At 26.8% G+C, this 11,412-nt stretch overlaps 1 protein-coding gene across 2 annotated transcripts; it reads left to right on the top strand.

Annotated features, from left to right (window-relative positions):
- The first annotated feature begins 1,238 nt into the window (after positions 1-1,238).
- On the top strand, positions 1,239-9,347 carry LOC122857743 (paired box protein Pax-1-like). Of its 2 annotated transcripts, XM_044160084.1 has the most exons (4): positions 1,239-1,703; positions 6,788-7,054; positions 7,145-7,447; positions 8,347-9,347. In XM_044160084.1, exons 1-4 carry the CDS (start codon positions 1,685-1,687, stop codon positions 8,769-8,771), a joined length of 1,014 nt encoding a protein of 337 aa, XP_044016019.1. In that variant the 5' UTR covers positions 1,239-1,684; the 3' UTR covers positions 8,772-9,347. The 2 variants fall into 2 exon arrangements, with proteins under 2 accessions (XP_044016019.1, XP_044016018.1); XM_044160083.1 differs by having other exon boundaries at positions 6,788-7,447.
- Positions 9,348-11,412: the final 2,065 nt, after the last annotated feature.

The following is an 11,412-nucleotide window of genomic DNA, read 5'->3' on the forward strand; positions in this document are numbered from 1 at the left end:
TATATTATAATAAAAAGATAAAGGTATATGGCAAAAAACCCTTGCTTATACGTAAATTTAGATTTTTGGGTTTAAGCCAGATAATTCTTTGCTTCGCGGTGTGAAACGGCCTTTGCTCATTTCATACTCAATATCTTATAAACCATTTCTCATCCAATGTTGTGTCTATTATATTTTATTTCTCTTTTTCTTTTTCTCTCTTTCTCTTTTATCATATCTTAGCAATTATATAGTAAATTTTGATAATTTATAAAATGCAATAATATACCACTTGATTTCGATTGACAAAAAAAATTAAAAAATAAAAACGAAAGAGTAATTCCCAATTTCGATTACATTTTCGAAAAATTTTAATTACAGAGAAATAAATTGTTTACTTTTTTTTGGGTAAAACACTCTAAGCAAATGTCAATATAGATTGGTTTGACTAATTTTAAATCAAGAAGGGACAACTGAGCTGGTTTCAATAGGCTTGGACACGACTCACGAGCTGAGACGAGACCGCGATTTACAGTCACATCAGAGAGTCTCGATGGTACCAGCGGTATACCGATATAATTATTTTGTAAGTTTAATATTAAAAAAACAGTTGAATCATTTAAAGAAGTTTTTTACTACAAGACTAATTGAATGGTTGACTTAAATAATTTTTTGAAAAGTCATTAACAGTATACTAAAAATTGCCAATTTAGCTAAGCTGTATAAATTTAAAAAAAAAAATGCAATGATTGATTTTATAAATAACAGTTGCATATTTTACTAACTATACTATTTAGATTTAATCTTTAATTTATATACATTATAAATCAATGCTTATACTTTAGAATACATAAATTGATATTTTTAATATAAAATTGATTTATGGAAAAATAATATACTAACAACTAAGTATTGGTACAATCCAAAGCCATGGGTATACATCACAATTCACATTTTGTATTTCATATATGATATTTAATTTTTGCCTCTTTTTGTTGACAATTATTTCGCCAAAAATTTATTGTCAAAAAGATCAAGATAGGCGTGTACGATAAGTATTAAAATGCATAAATGAAATGCAAGCAAACACGGTGAGTGAACTCGCCAATGGGCCATGAGAATATTGAAACTCCGCCTTTTTCCTTCGTGTGTTTATCAAACGCCTCCAATCTTTGCTTGTATATCCACTAACATTTGTAAATAAAATATACAAGAACTTCTTAATATATTCAGTATCAAGAGGTCCACCAACAAAAGTGTGTTAGTTTTTAGTTTTCAAGTAACGTCTTAAGTCGTTAAATTAAACCAATAGAAACATTGCGCGGTTCTTGTATTAGTTGCGTGGGCGGTTGCGATTCATTTTCATTATCATCAAAGCCGAGAAAGATATTTTCTGATGCTTCGGTTAAAATCGTTTCGGTTTTTTCAGTGAGCCAGTAAAGGGCAATCTGTTCAACAGTCCAGTGAGCGTAACAACACTTTTTCAACCCTGAAGAGTTAACTTGTTGTTTTTTTTTTTTTTTGTTAATTAAAATTTTAAACAAATTATTTGTAAATAAAATAATAGTTTTTGATATTGTAGTTGTGAATAAAAGTGTAACAATATTTATCAATGTGACCAATCATAAACAAGTGAAAAATATTGTTATCAATTTAAAGGATTTGTTAGATAAAAAAGTTGATTTCTTTTTTTTTCGTTTTTTAAATGGACGCAATTGCATTGGGTGAGTACTATAAAATATGTGATGATTATTAATAATAATAAAAAAAAAATTTATACGATCCACGCGTTTGAAAGTCAATATTTATATTAAGATGTTTGTTATATATTTATTGTCATAAAATTTTATAAACCATAACGAAATCACTTTGTGCTTCTTGGTTGTGATAACCTTTTACTTGAACGCGCAGAGCTGCTCACATTTAAATATACGATTAGTTTCTCGGGCCAGTAACATAGATTATACTATATATAAATACAAGATTACTTTATCAAAAAAAAAAAAAAAAATTCTTTAATTCTTCTTGATAATTAATCATTACAAAAATTTATAAAATTTGTTTGAAAAAGTTTGCTGACTTTTTCGTTTATATTTATTAAAAAAAAAAAAAACAAAAAAACAAATATCGTTTAATAATTAATAAATTTCGAGGGGGAAAGTTACTGCAAATTTTTTTTTGTAGAGCAGTTTACAGATTTCTCGTAATTATACAAGATTCCCTATGATTACATGAGATTTCCCTTTTTTCGTAAATACCGCAAGATCTCCAGTAATTTCTTGAAATCATTTTTTCGTTTTTTGTTTTCGAGGACGATTGAGTGGTTAGGATTTTAGAGCTGCAGTCTAACTTTATAGCCAAATTAAATATTGAACTTGTGATATATGATTTATTCAAAAAAAGTGCTTCAATATATTTTTTTTTCTCTGAAAGAGGCTTGTTATTACCCGACGGGCGATACTTGCGTATGTACAGAAAGGATTTATACATTTGTAAATATACAAACTTTATTTCGAATCAAAATAAAGTTTATAAATATATATGAAATTAGTGAAAAAATATTTTTGATTTATATTCAATTAATTTAAATGACTTTTGTAACAAAATAATGATTGATTTATACAAAAATAAATGAAAAATATAATTAGACTTTTATTTCATCTTGTTAAATTATTTACCAGATCATATTTGAATGAAATATTATTTTTATATCTGTCTAAATTATTAAAAATTATTGTAATTTCAAGTTAAATAATTTATTTATTTAAAACAATATTTATATTATTTGTAACGAACAAGTTTTTCATTCTGTCTATATTGCTTCTTTAAATTCAATTTGTATAAAATTCTGGCAATATTTATACACTGGTTTAAAACCATTCATTAGTTTTCAATTAGAAACATTTGTTTTTGACGAATATTAAACACAGCTTTCAGGAAGAATTAAAAAAAAAGGTTCATATATGCTCGGATTTTTAAGAGAAGTTGACATAGGACTAGTTAAACATTTTTTAAATTAGTATAACGAAAATTTCTTGCTGTTTGTTTTTTTTTTTCTTTCTCTTTTTTTCAAGTTGTAATATGCCTGGAATTTGCTTATTTTTTGCCAATTGAAAATTTTGCAAAGCTTTTTCATATTTAAAATTGCTATTTACTTGCATACCATAAATATAAAATTATTTTCTTAAAATAATAATATATTGCCATCGTTTTAAGTTTAAATATTAATTGCCATGATTCAAGCACAGTTTGGCATCTCAAATTTCATATGTCCCTGTATCCTCTTGGCTTATTTACTTTTGTTTTTCGTTAAAAACCTATATCCTCACTTCTGTTTACTCAATTTCTGATATTCTCAATGGGTGGCCGAGGCTATTGAATAGGTAAGCACCGGCGCCAAATCCTCAAACAATTCGCTAAAATTTTAAAATAAATTTACTCTAAATATGTAGAGTATAGTTTGCTTTGTAAAAATAAAAAAAAAAATAAATTTATTATTTGTTTGCTTTGGAAAAAGGTCTTGTTCAACAAAAAAAAACCAGAAGCAGTTTTCTATACTTCTACAGATTTATGTATTATAATGTATTCTAATGTGTGCAGATCACATGAGAAATGCATGCGAAGAATTATCCTCCGATCTTCCACTATTCCTTTTTTTTTCATCTCGGACCGTCGGTTTGACGAAAAATTCAAAACAAAAGTCCAAAAGTCCATTACATTCTACATAAGTAGAATAATTCTAACGATAGAAAATTAAAAATTTCAACACACGTAATGCTTTTCTTGCAAGCATGCTATTATAAAAAATCGACTTTGAAATTTTAAACAAATGCAGGGATTTTGAGTCAGTATTATTCTGCAATAATTACTCTGTCTTATTTTGTATTTCTCCAAAGAGAAATGCAGAGCTATTCAAAATATTTTAGAGGAATATTTCTTGATGATAAAGTGATAAGGAAATCAGAAAAAAAATTTAAAACTGTTTATGGAGGTAAATAGACTCTATTAAAAAATTCATAAACTTAACGGGGCAGGGGGTAACAGGGAAATAACTAACTTGTTTGACATAAAGTGCCCCGTATACATACATGTCATATATTATTCCCTGACTTACTCTTTCCTACTAAAATAGAAACGCATGTACAACACGCATGTATATAAAACTCACTACACGCTTCGGTCTCTTTGATCCATTAGCACTTCATAACACAAAAAAAAATCTGATACTCTTATAAATTTTAAAAAATGAACTAGTAATATTCCAAAACCGCATTAATATTCTTTTTTTTTTTGCCAAGACGAATGAATAAAAAAAATTTGACACATTTGTTTTCCAAATAATAAAACATTGTTTATAAATTAATTTTTAAAAATTGGCGATTATTATTTTTTTAAAAACAAAAAATAATAATTTCAAGTAAACTTTTGTGAAAAAAAAAATTATTATGTACAGCGAAATTTATTTTTTTGTTCACATAATTATTGGTGTGTTATTACATATGTGTTAGACATTTAAATATTTATTTAAAAATGATTTGTGTTAATTAGAATTCATAAATTACAAGGTTTTGGAACTGAGATATTCTTGAATTATGTAAATATTTCAACAAGGTATTTATCATTGAGGTCGAAGCTTTTTTTATCAGGAATATTTACATTTGAAATATTTGTCTGCCATTGGATTTTCCGGTTAATTTTTTAATTTTTAATTTTTAATTATTAATTTTTTTTTTTCGATATTTAAAAATTGTTTGAAAATTCAAAAAAAAAAATGAATATCAATTTTTTTCTATATAAAAATTTAAAAATAAATAATTAATTATGAATTATGTAATTTTTAAAACTATAGTTGACAAAATAAATTATTAATAAATTGTTGGAAAATATAAACTTAAATTTTTTTTATTGGCAGAATTTTTTTAAGATTCAGCTTCATTTTTTTCGATATTATTTTCCGGTAACACTATTGGCACCGTGCACGGGAAAACTTCATGGGGACATTTATAATTATACATAACCTGCGCAGGTTACGGGAAAATTTACGGTGCATTGCATTGTTCGTGAAACCCGTAAATGTCTCCGTATTTCCCCGTATCTGTGCTAAAAACGATTTCGATTAGAATTGATGATAATAATCGAAATTGTTTTTTATTCAAATTAAATTTTAGTCTACACACAATATTTACACTTATAGTTGCACTCACAAAATAATTAAATATACTAAAGCTTCATGTAAATATTATTCAATCAATCTCTTCGTCGGTAAATTAAGTATCTTGGTGGAATTTTTGTTTAAATTTTTTAAAAACTTCATTTTCACTTCTTTGCAAAAATTAGTTATTAGTTAGTGATGAAATAGCAGCTGTCCTAACAGTCTGACTTTTTTTTTCGCAATACTTTTGCATACTATGATTGAACTTTATAACATCGAAACAAAAATTTTTAATTTTTGTATACAAAAGTGACTAATTTTTTCTCTTTTTAGTAAAATATGTGAAATAAAAAATATCAATAAAAAAAATGAGGCGGTTATATCTTACGATAGTATGTAACTTTAATTATTTATTAAAAAGAGAAAAAATGAGTCATTTTGGTATACAAAAATTAAGAATTTTCGTTTTGATGTTACTTCTTTTTGTTAATTATTCGTAATATGAGAAAAAGCTAATCTGGGTTGATTATAAAACTATATGAATCTGATAAAATCATTAAAATGAGTTGATGCCTTGATGGGCGTTAATTAATTGTAAATTTAAATGAAAAAAAAAATGAATATCCATATGTTTTCTCAAGTAAAACTAGTAGGACTATAAAAATGTCATCATTTAAGTGAAGCGTTGTAAACCTGTGTGTTCTAATTAACATTGCGACATAAAAGCCGAATAATTGGGTTTCTTTGATCATCATAAACTGTGGGAAATTAAAGTCTCATATCGTGATTACATTTAATTTTCTCTCAGTCATTAATCATGATTTTTTTCTAGTTTAAACTTCGCATTTCATATCTATCCGTCGCTAGTAAAATCATAAATGAAATCTTTGAAGCTATATGCAATCTATTGAAATACAAAATTTTTAAATTTATACCAAATTTTATAATATATATTATGCCGCAAAGATATATCGAGGGTAAAAAAAATAATAAATGTGTTAAAACATTAAGAAAAAAAAAAAAAAAGCTAATGCAATTTTTTCAGAGAGCAAAAACTTGTCTCCGACGACGAAATGCTTCCGAGAATCCTCCGACTGCACTTTTTTTGCTCCGTCTTATTTATCATGTTTATTTCTTACAAAAACTTTTATAAAAAAATATTATGCAATTAATTTTTTTAACAAAATTTACAAAAATATTTGAAAAATAAAAAAAATATTAATTTATTCAAGGCAGAAAAAAAAAATAGTCAGTTATAGGCGTTGAATAGAAAAAAAGAAAAAAAAGAAAGAATTTATAAATCTCCAAATGTTCGAATGAAAGTTAAAAATAAAAACAAAAGAAGGTTGGAAAATTTATACCCGGGATGAGGGTTAATTTTACACAACTCAACAGGATGAAGGAGGGCAATTGCCACTGGAATGTAGCACTCAGCAATAAGGGCCAGTTTTATTTCGCTAATTAAAAACAATATATATATAAACACCGTAATATATATTCAAATGATTTCAATACAGTGGATCACTTTGCTCCTCCTCCTTCCTTTTTATTTTCTCGCGAATAACAGCATGGATCTCATTAAAACGCATCCAAAAATCCAAAATTGTACTTTTCAAATAAGAGCTTAAGAATTAATTTAAAAAATTTTATTTACAGAGAGTAATGGAACTCTTGAAGATCAACAATCTCAGAGTCAAAACAACCAACAATCTCAACACTTACAACAACAGCAACAACAGCAACAGTACGGTGAAGTTAATCAATTAGGTGGTGTGTTTGTAAATGGCCGGCCACTGCCAAATGCCGTTCGTCTTAGAATTGTCGAGCTGGCCCAATTGGGAATAAGGCCCTGTGATATATCACGTCAGCTTCGTGTAAGCCACGGTTGTGTTAGTAAAATTCTAGCAAGATTTCATGAGACAGGTAGCATATTACCAGGTGCAATTGGTGGCAGTAAGCCTCGTGTAACAACACCAAAAGTTGTGCAATATATAAAACAATTAAAACTCAAAGATCCAGGTATATTTGCATGGGAAATACGAGATAGATTATTGTCAGATGGTGTTTGTGACAAGTACAATGTACCATCGGTATCAAGTATATCAAGAATATTGAGAAATAAAGTTGGTGCCGCTGCTGCAGCAGCTGCGGTTGCAGCAATGCATCATCATCCACATCATCATCATCACCATCATCATCTTTATGCTGCTGCTGCGGCTGGTGCTGCAGCATTGTGTTCTGTGCCATATCCATCAGTTCCATATCATCCTCCACCTCCACCAGCAATGACACATCATCACCATCATCATCATTCAGGTAAAATATTATATTTCTTGGCAAAAGAGACTTATTAGTTATTAGCAAAAATGCAAACTATTAAATTTATACATAGGAAAAGTCTTGCAGTATATTTATAATGATCAAAGTGTTAATGTTCCTACTTTGGCGCTCACTACTTTGCTCTTAAACACTATATTCAGTTATCGTTATTTGTATTTTATTTTATTTTTTTTTTACACACACGTAATCAAAGAACTTACAGTGTTGATTGTATACACTAGCTGCAAATAGATTTTGTAAACAACCTCCTTACAACAGCAATAACAAACACTAGAAGCGTATATAAAATTTTTATTTTTCATATAAACTATACTGCTGTACTAATGCTGAAAGATATTGCTATCCATTATCCAATTTCTCCAGGGTCTATTGACACACAAAAAACTAGTACGGATTTATCACTTATTGCCATCAGTTTATATATTTTTTGAATATTATTTTTTCTCTAGGACTGTCATTCTGATATGCGCCTTTTGAACGAAATAACTGTCCTAATTTCTATTTGGACTTGATAACATAATTTAAAGGAAAAAAAAATTAATTGTAAATAGTGATTTCAAGCGTATCAAGTGTATATGACATTGAGACATCGAGACCACCGTTAAGACTTGCCAAATGACAATAAAACATTCACTAGCAATTTGTTTCTCATGACAAGTCAAGAAAATTTAGAGTCTCTCTGTCTCGCGTGCCACAATGGCACCGACTGTGTCCGCGTCTAACTAAATAGTATAAATACCATTTGTATCTCTATATACCAAAATAAATACACTTTGAAAAAACGAAAGTAAATGACTGCTTTTACATTATTTTTTTTTTTTGTTTCATTTCTAATATTATATGAAAAAATAAGATTAATTTAATTTATTTTTCAGTTGGATTAACAGGATCAACAGGCAACAAGACATCACCATCACCACCAACACCAACATCAGTTGGTCATCAAAATAGCATTGGTCTTCATTGGCCAAGTCCTCATACAGTTCATGATATTTTAGCTAATAGTCTAGGAACATTACCAACATCATCAGCATCACATTGTCAAATTAATGGTAATCATCGTTGTGGTAATGACAATCAAATCAACAACAATCAAACTCACAACAATAATAATAATAGTAATAATAATAACAACAATAATAGTAATAACAATAATAATAATAATGAAGAAGAGACGACAAATGGATATCATTCGATTCATCCACATCATCATCATCACCATCCCCAATATTATCCATCAACAATTTATCCTGTTATCGTACAGACTCATGCAAGTCAACCAGCAAGTCCATGTAACTAGTTAAAATATTTTATTAATTAATTAAGTTTTATTAAGTGTAAATATTAAACTCAGGTATTTTTTTTCTCTATTTTATTTGATTATAATAGAGAAATTTAGCTGATACTGTTTCCAAAGATGCTCTAAAATATTGCATAATAATATTGCATTAGAATTTACGATAAATTAAATAAAGGGAGTACATCTATCATTAATTGTTTTTATTAATTTTTCTATAATATTTTTATAATTTATATTGATGATTTGTTGTTGACATAAATGTTTATTAGATGAATTTTTTTGTTTTATTTTTATTATGGGTTCATGATGTATTTCTATTGAAGAAATAATTAATTATCAATTTTTTCTTATCCTTGTCACTTGGTGAAAAAAAATTATTATTATTTATTTGCTTTTGTCCGATCAATCTTTAATTGAAAGCGCTTTTTTTTTTTTATTAAACTTAGCTCAATGTTGTTCATAAAAATGAGTAAATCGGAGAAGGTTGAACGGAGTAAGTTGGAGAAATCATTTTTACTAGCGAAAGAAAAAAATTAAAAATTAAATTAAGCAATTTTAAAGACAGCAATAAATAATTAAGACGTATTTCGTATTATTTTTTATAAAAAAAAAAATTTTAGCAATGAAATTTATTTTTTTTTTTTAATTTGATAATATTTCAATCAAAATTCAAAAATTATATTTTTTTATGGAGTTAGAAAATTTTAAACAAATATTTTTTGAAATTATTTGTCCACGAAAGAATAATTGAGTTTATTTAAATAGTGGTATCGCCTTCAACATTTTATATGCTCAACGCGGATGTACTCCCTTAAAAAAACCTATAAAAATTATATTTTATTGCCAGTTTTTTTTGTACAAGAAAATAAAAATTTTCTCCACTAAAAACTAGGTCCAAATGACCACGCCCATAATCATGTCTACACACTGGAAAATTGAAAAATAATATTTGTAAAATTATTTCGTTTTTTAATGAGCATACTCAATTTGTTGACTAATTTTTTATGATAAATACTTTTTTTTCTTTTTTATATAGTTAAGTCATTTTCTGTAATATATGTATATTAAAAATATTTAAAAAATAATAATTACAATATGATAAAATAAATATTTGAATTTTTTAAAAAATGTTTGTTATTGGAGCATATATAAATTGCAGTGCTCAATTAAATATATTTTAGTTTTTTTTTCTTTTCATCACGATTTGATATATTATTCCTGTCATGACAACTCAATTCTCTTCGCACTGATAGTAAATACAAAAAATATATGTAAATTAATATTTATTTATTATTTTATACTTTTTTTTTTAACGAACAAGTAATATATATATCGGTTAAAAAACCTTTGAAATTTGAAGATTTCCATAGTCCACTTACAAGCTAAAAACTCTAGTCAGTAGTCAAGTGACAAAACCGCCAAATGACCTCGAGTTCCAAACAAAATACCGCCACATTCACAAGAAAAACGTGTCAGTTTACATCGACACCCCGTTTTTATTTTATTTTTTCGGTGCTAGTTTTATAGTTTCTCAGCCCACAAAAATTCAATTTTTATTTTTTTTTTTCATATATATAATAAAAAAAAAAAAGTAATATAAAATAATGTATAGCTATAGTTTTTTTTTTGTTTTTTTAATTTATTTTAAAAAGTTAAAAAAAAAACAAGGATAATGGACTTATGGGGTATAGACTTGGGGTTTATTTATCCATTTGAAAATAACGTGTTTGTTCTGTGGTGTTCAATTAAGTAGAAACATTTCAATTGAATATTTTGTTTAGTTTAAAAAATATATGGATGTCTACATGTATAGACATTTTATCTGAACATTTTTTATCTGAACATAGAAAAAAAAAAAACATTATATAAATTGCTATGGTACATTTTAATTTTTCAAAGCAAAAATTGTTTTCTTTTGTTAACATGATTGTAAGTATTTTAATAGTCAGAAGATAGACCCTCAATGATATGGTGCCATAGCAAAATTTTCTGAAAATTTTTCTCCGTGTATAGTTCAATAATGTATAGAGCTTTCAACAAATTTATTACATGCCAATACATTTATATATGAACATATTTAAATTGACATCTTGACATAATTACGCACTGATGCTCGTTGTGTATAAATTAATGTTCCTTTTTCTGTGTGGAAATAATTTGTAAAATAATTATTTTATTTATTAATAAAGAAGGCAAATATCTTGGATCGAATAATATTTTGCACGAAAAAAACATAGTGCAATTAATTGAGATAAGAAAACTTGACACTTGACTTAATGATCATTGACAAAAAAAAAAAAGCAAACTGTATTATGTATACTAAAAAAAAAAAAACTTAATTTTTTCAATTTCAATAAGATTTTGCGAAAAAAAATTGCAGAGAAAAGAAAATTTGCAGAGTAACCGCGAATTTCTCAGTTCTTTCAAGGCAAGTCGACTTGTTGGAAGTTAGGGCGTTCCGCCATGCAAACTTGGAATATTGCTGAAGCGTTAATGTGTGTTGTACGTCGGTGTTTCGTCTCTTTTGCTAAAAAAGAATAAATTAAAATAGAGTATAACCCGACAGTGTTTGGTGAAGCTCCAAAGACATGAATGTCATTCATCTAAAATACCGAAAAAGCGTGTTTTCATTATATTATTT

Source organism: Aphidius gifuensis, linkage group LG5 (genome assembly GCF_014905175.1).
Source record: "Aphidius gifuensis isolate YNYX2018 linkage group LG5, ASM1490517v1, whole genome shotgun sequence".
In the NCBI taxonomy this organism is placed as follows: Eukaryota; Metazoa; Arthropoda; class Insecta; order Hymenoptera; family Braconidae; genus Aphidius; species Aphidius gifuensis.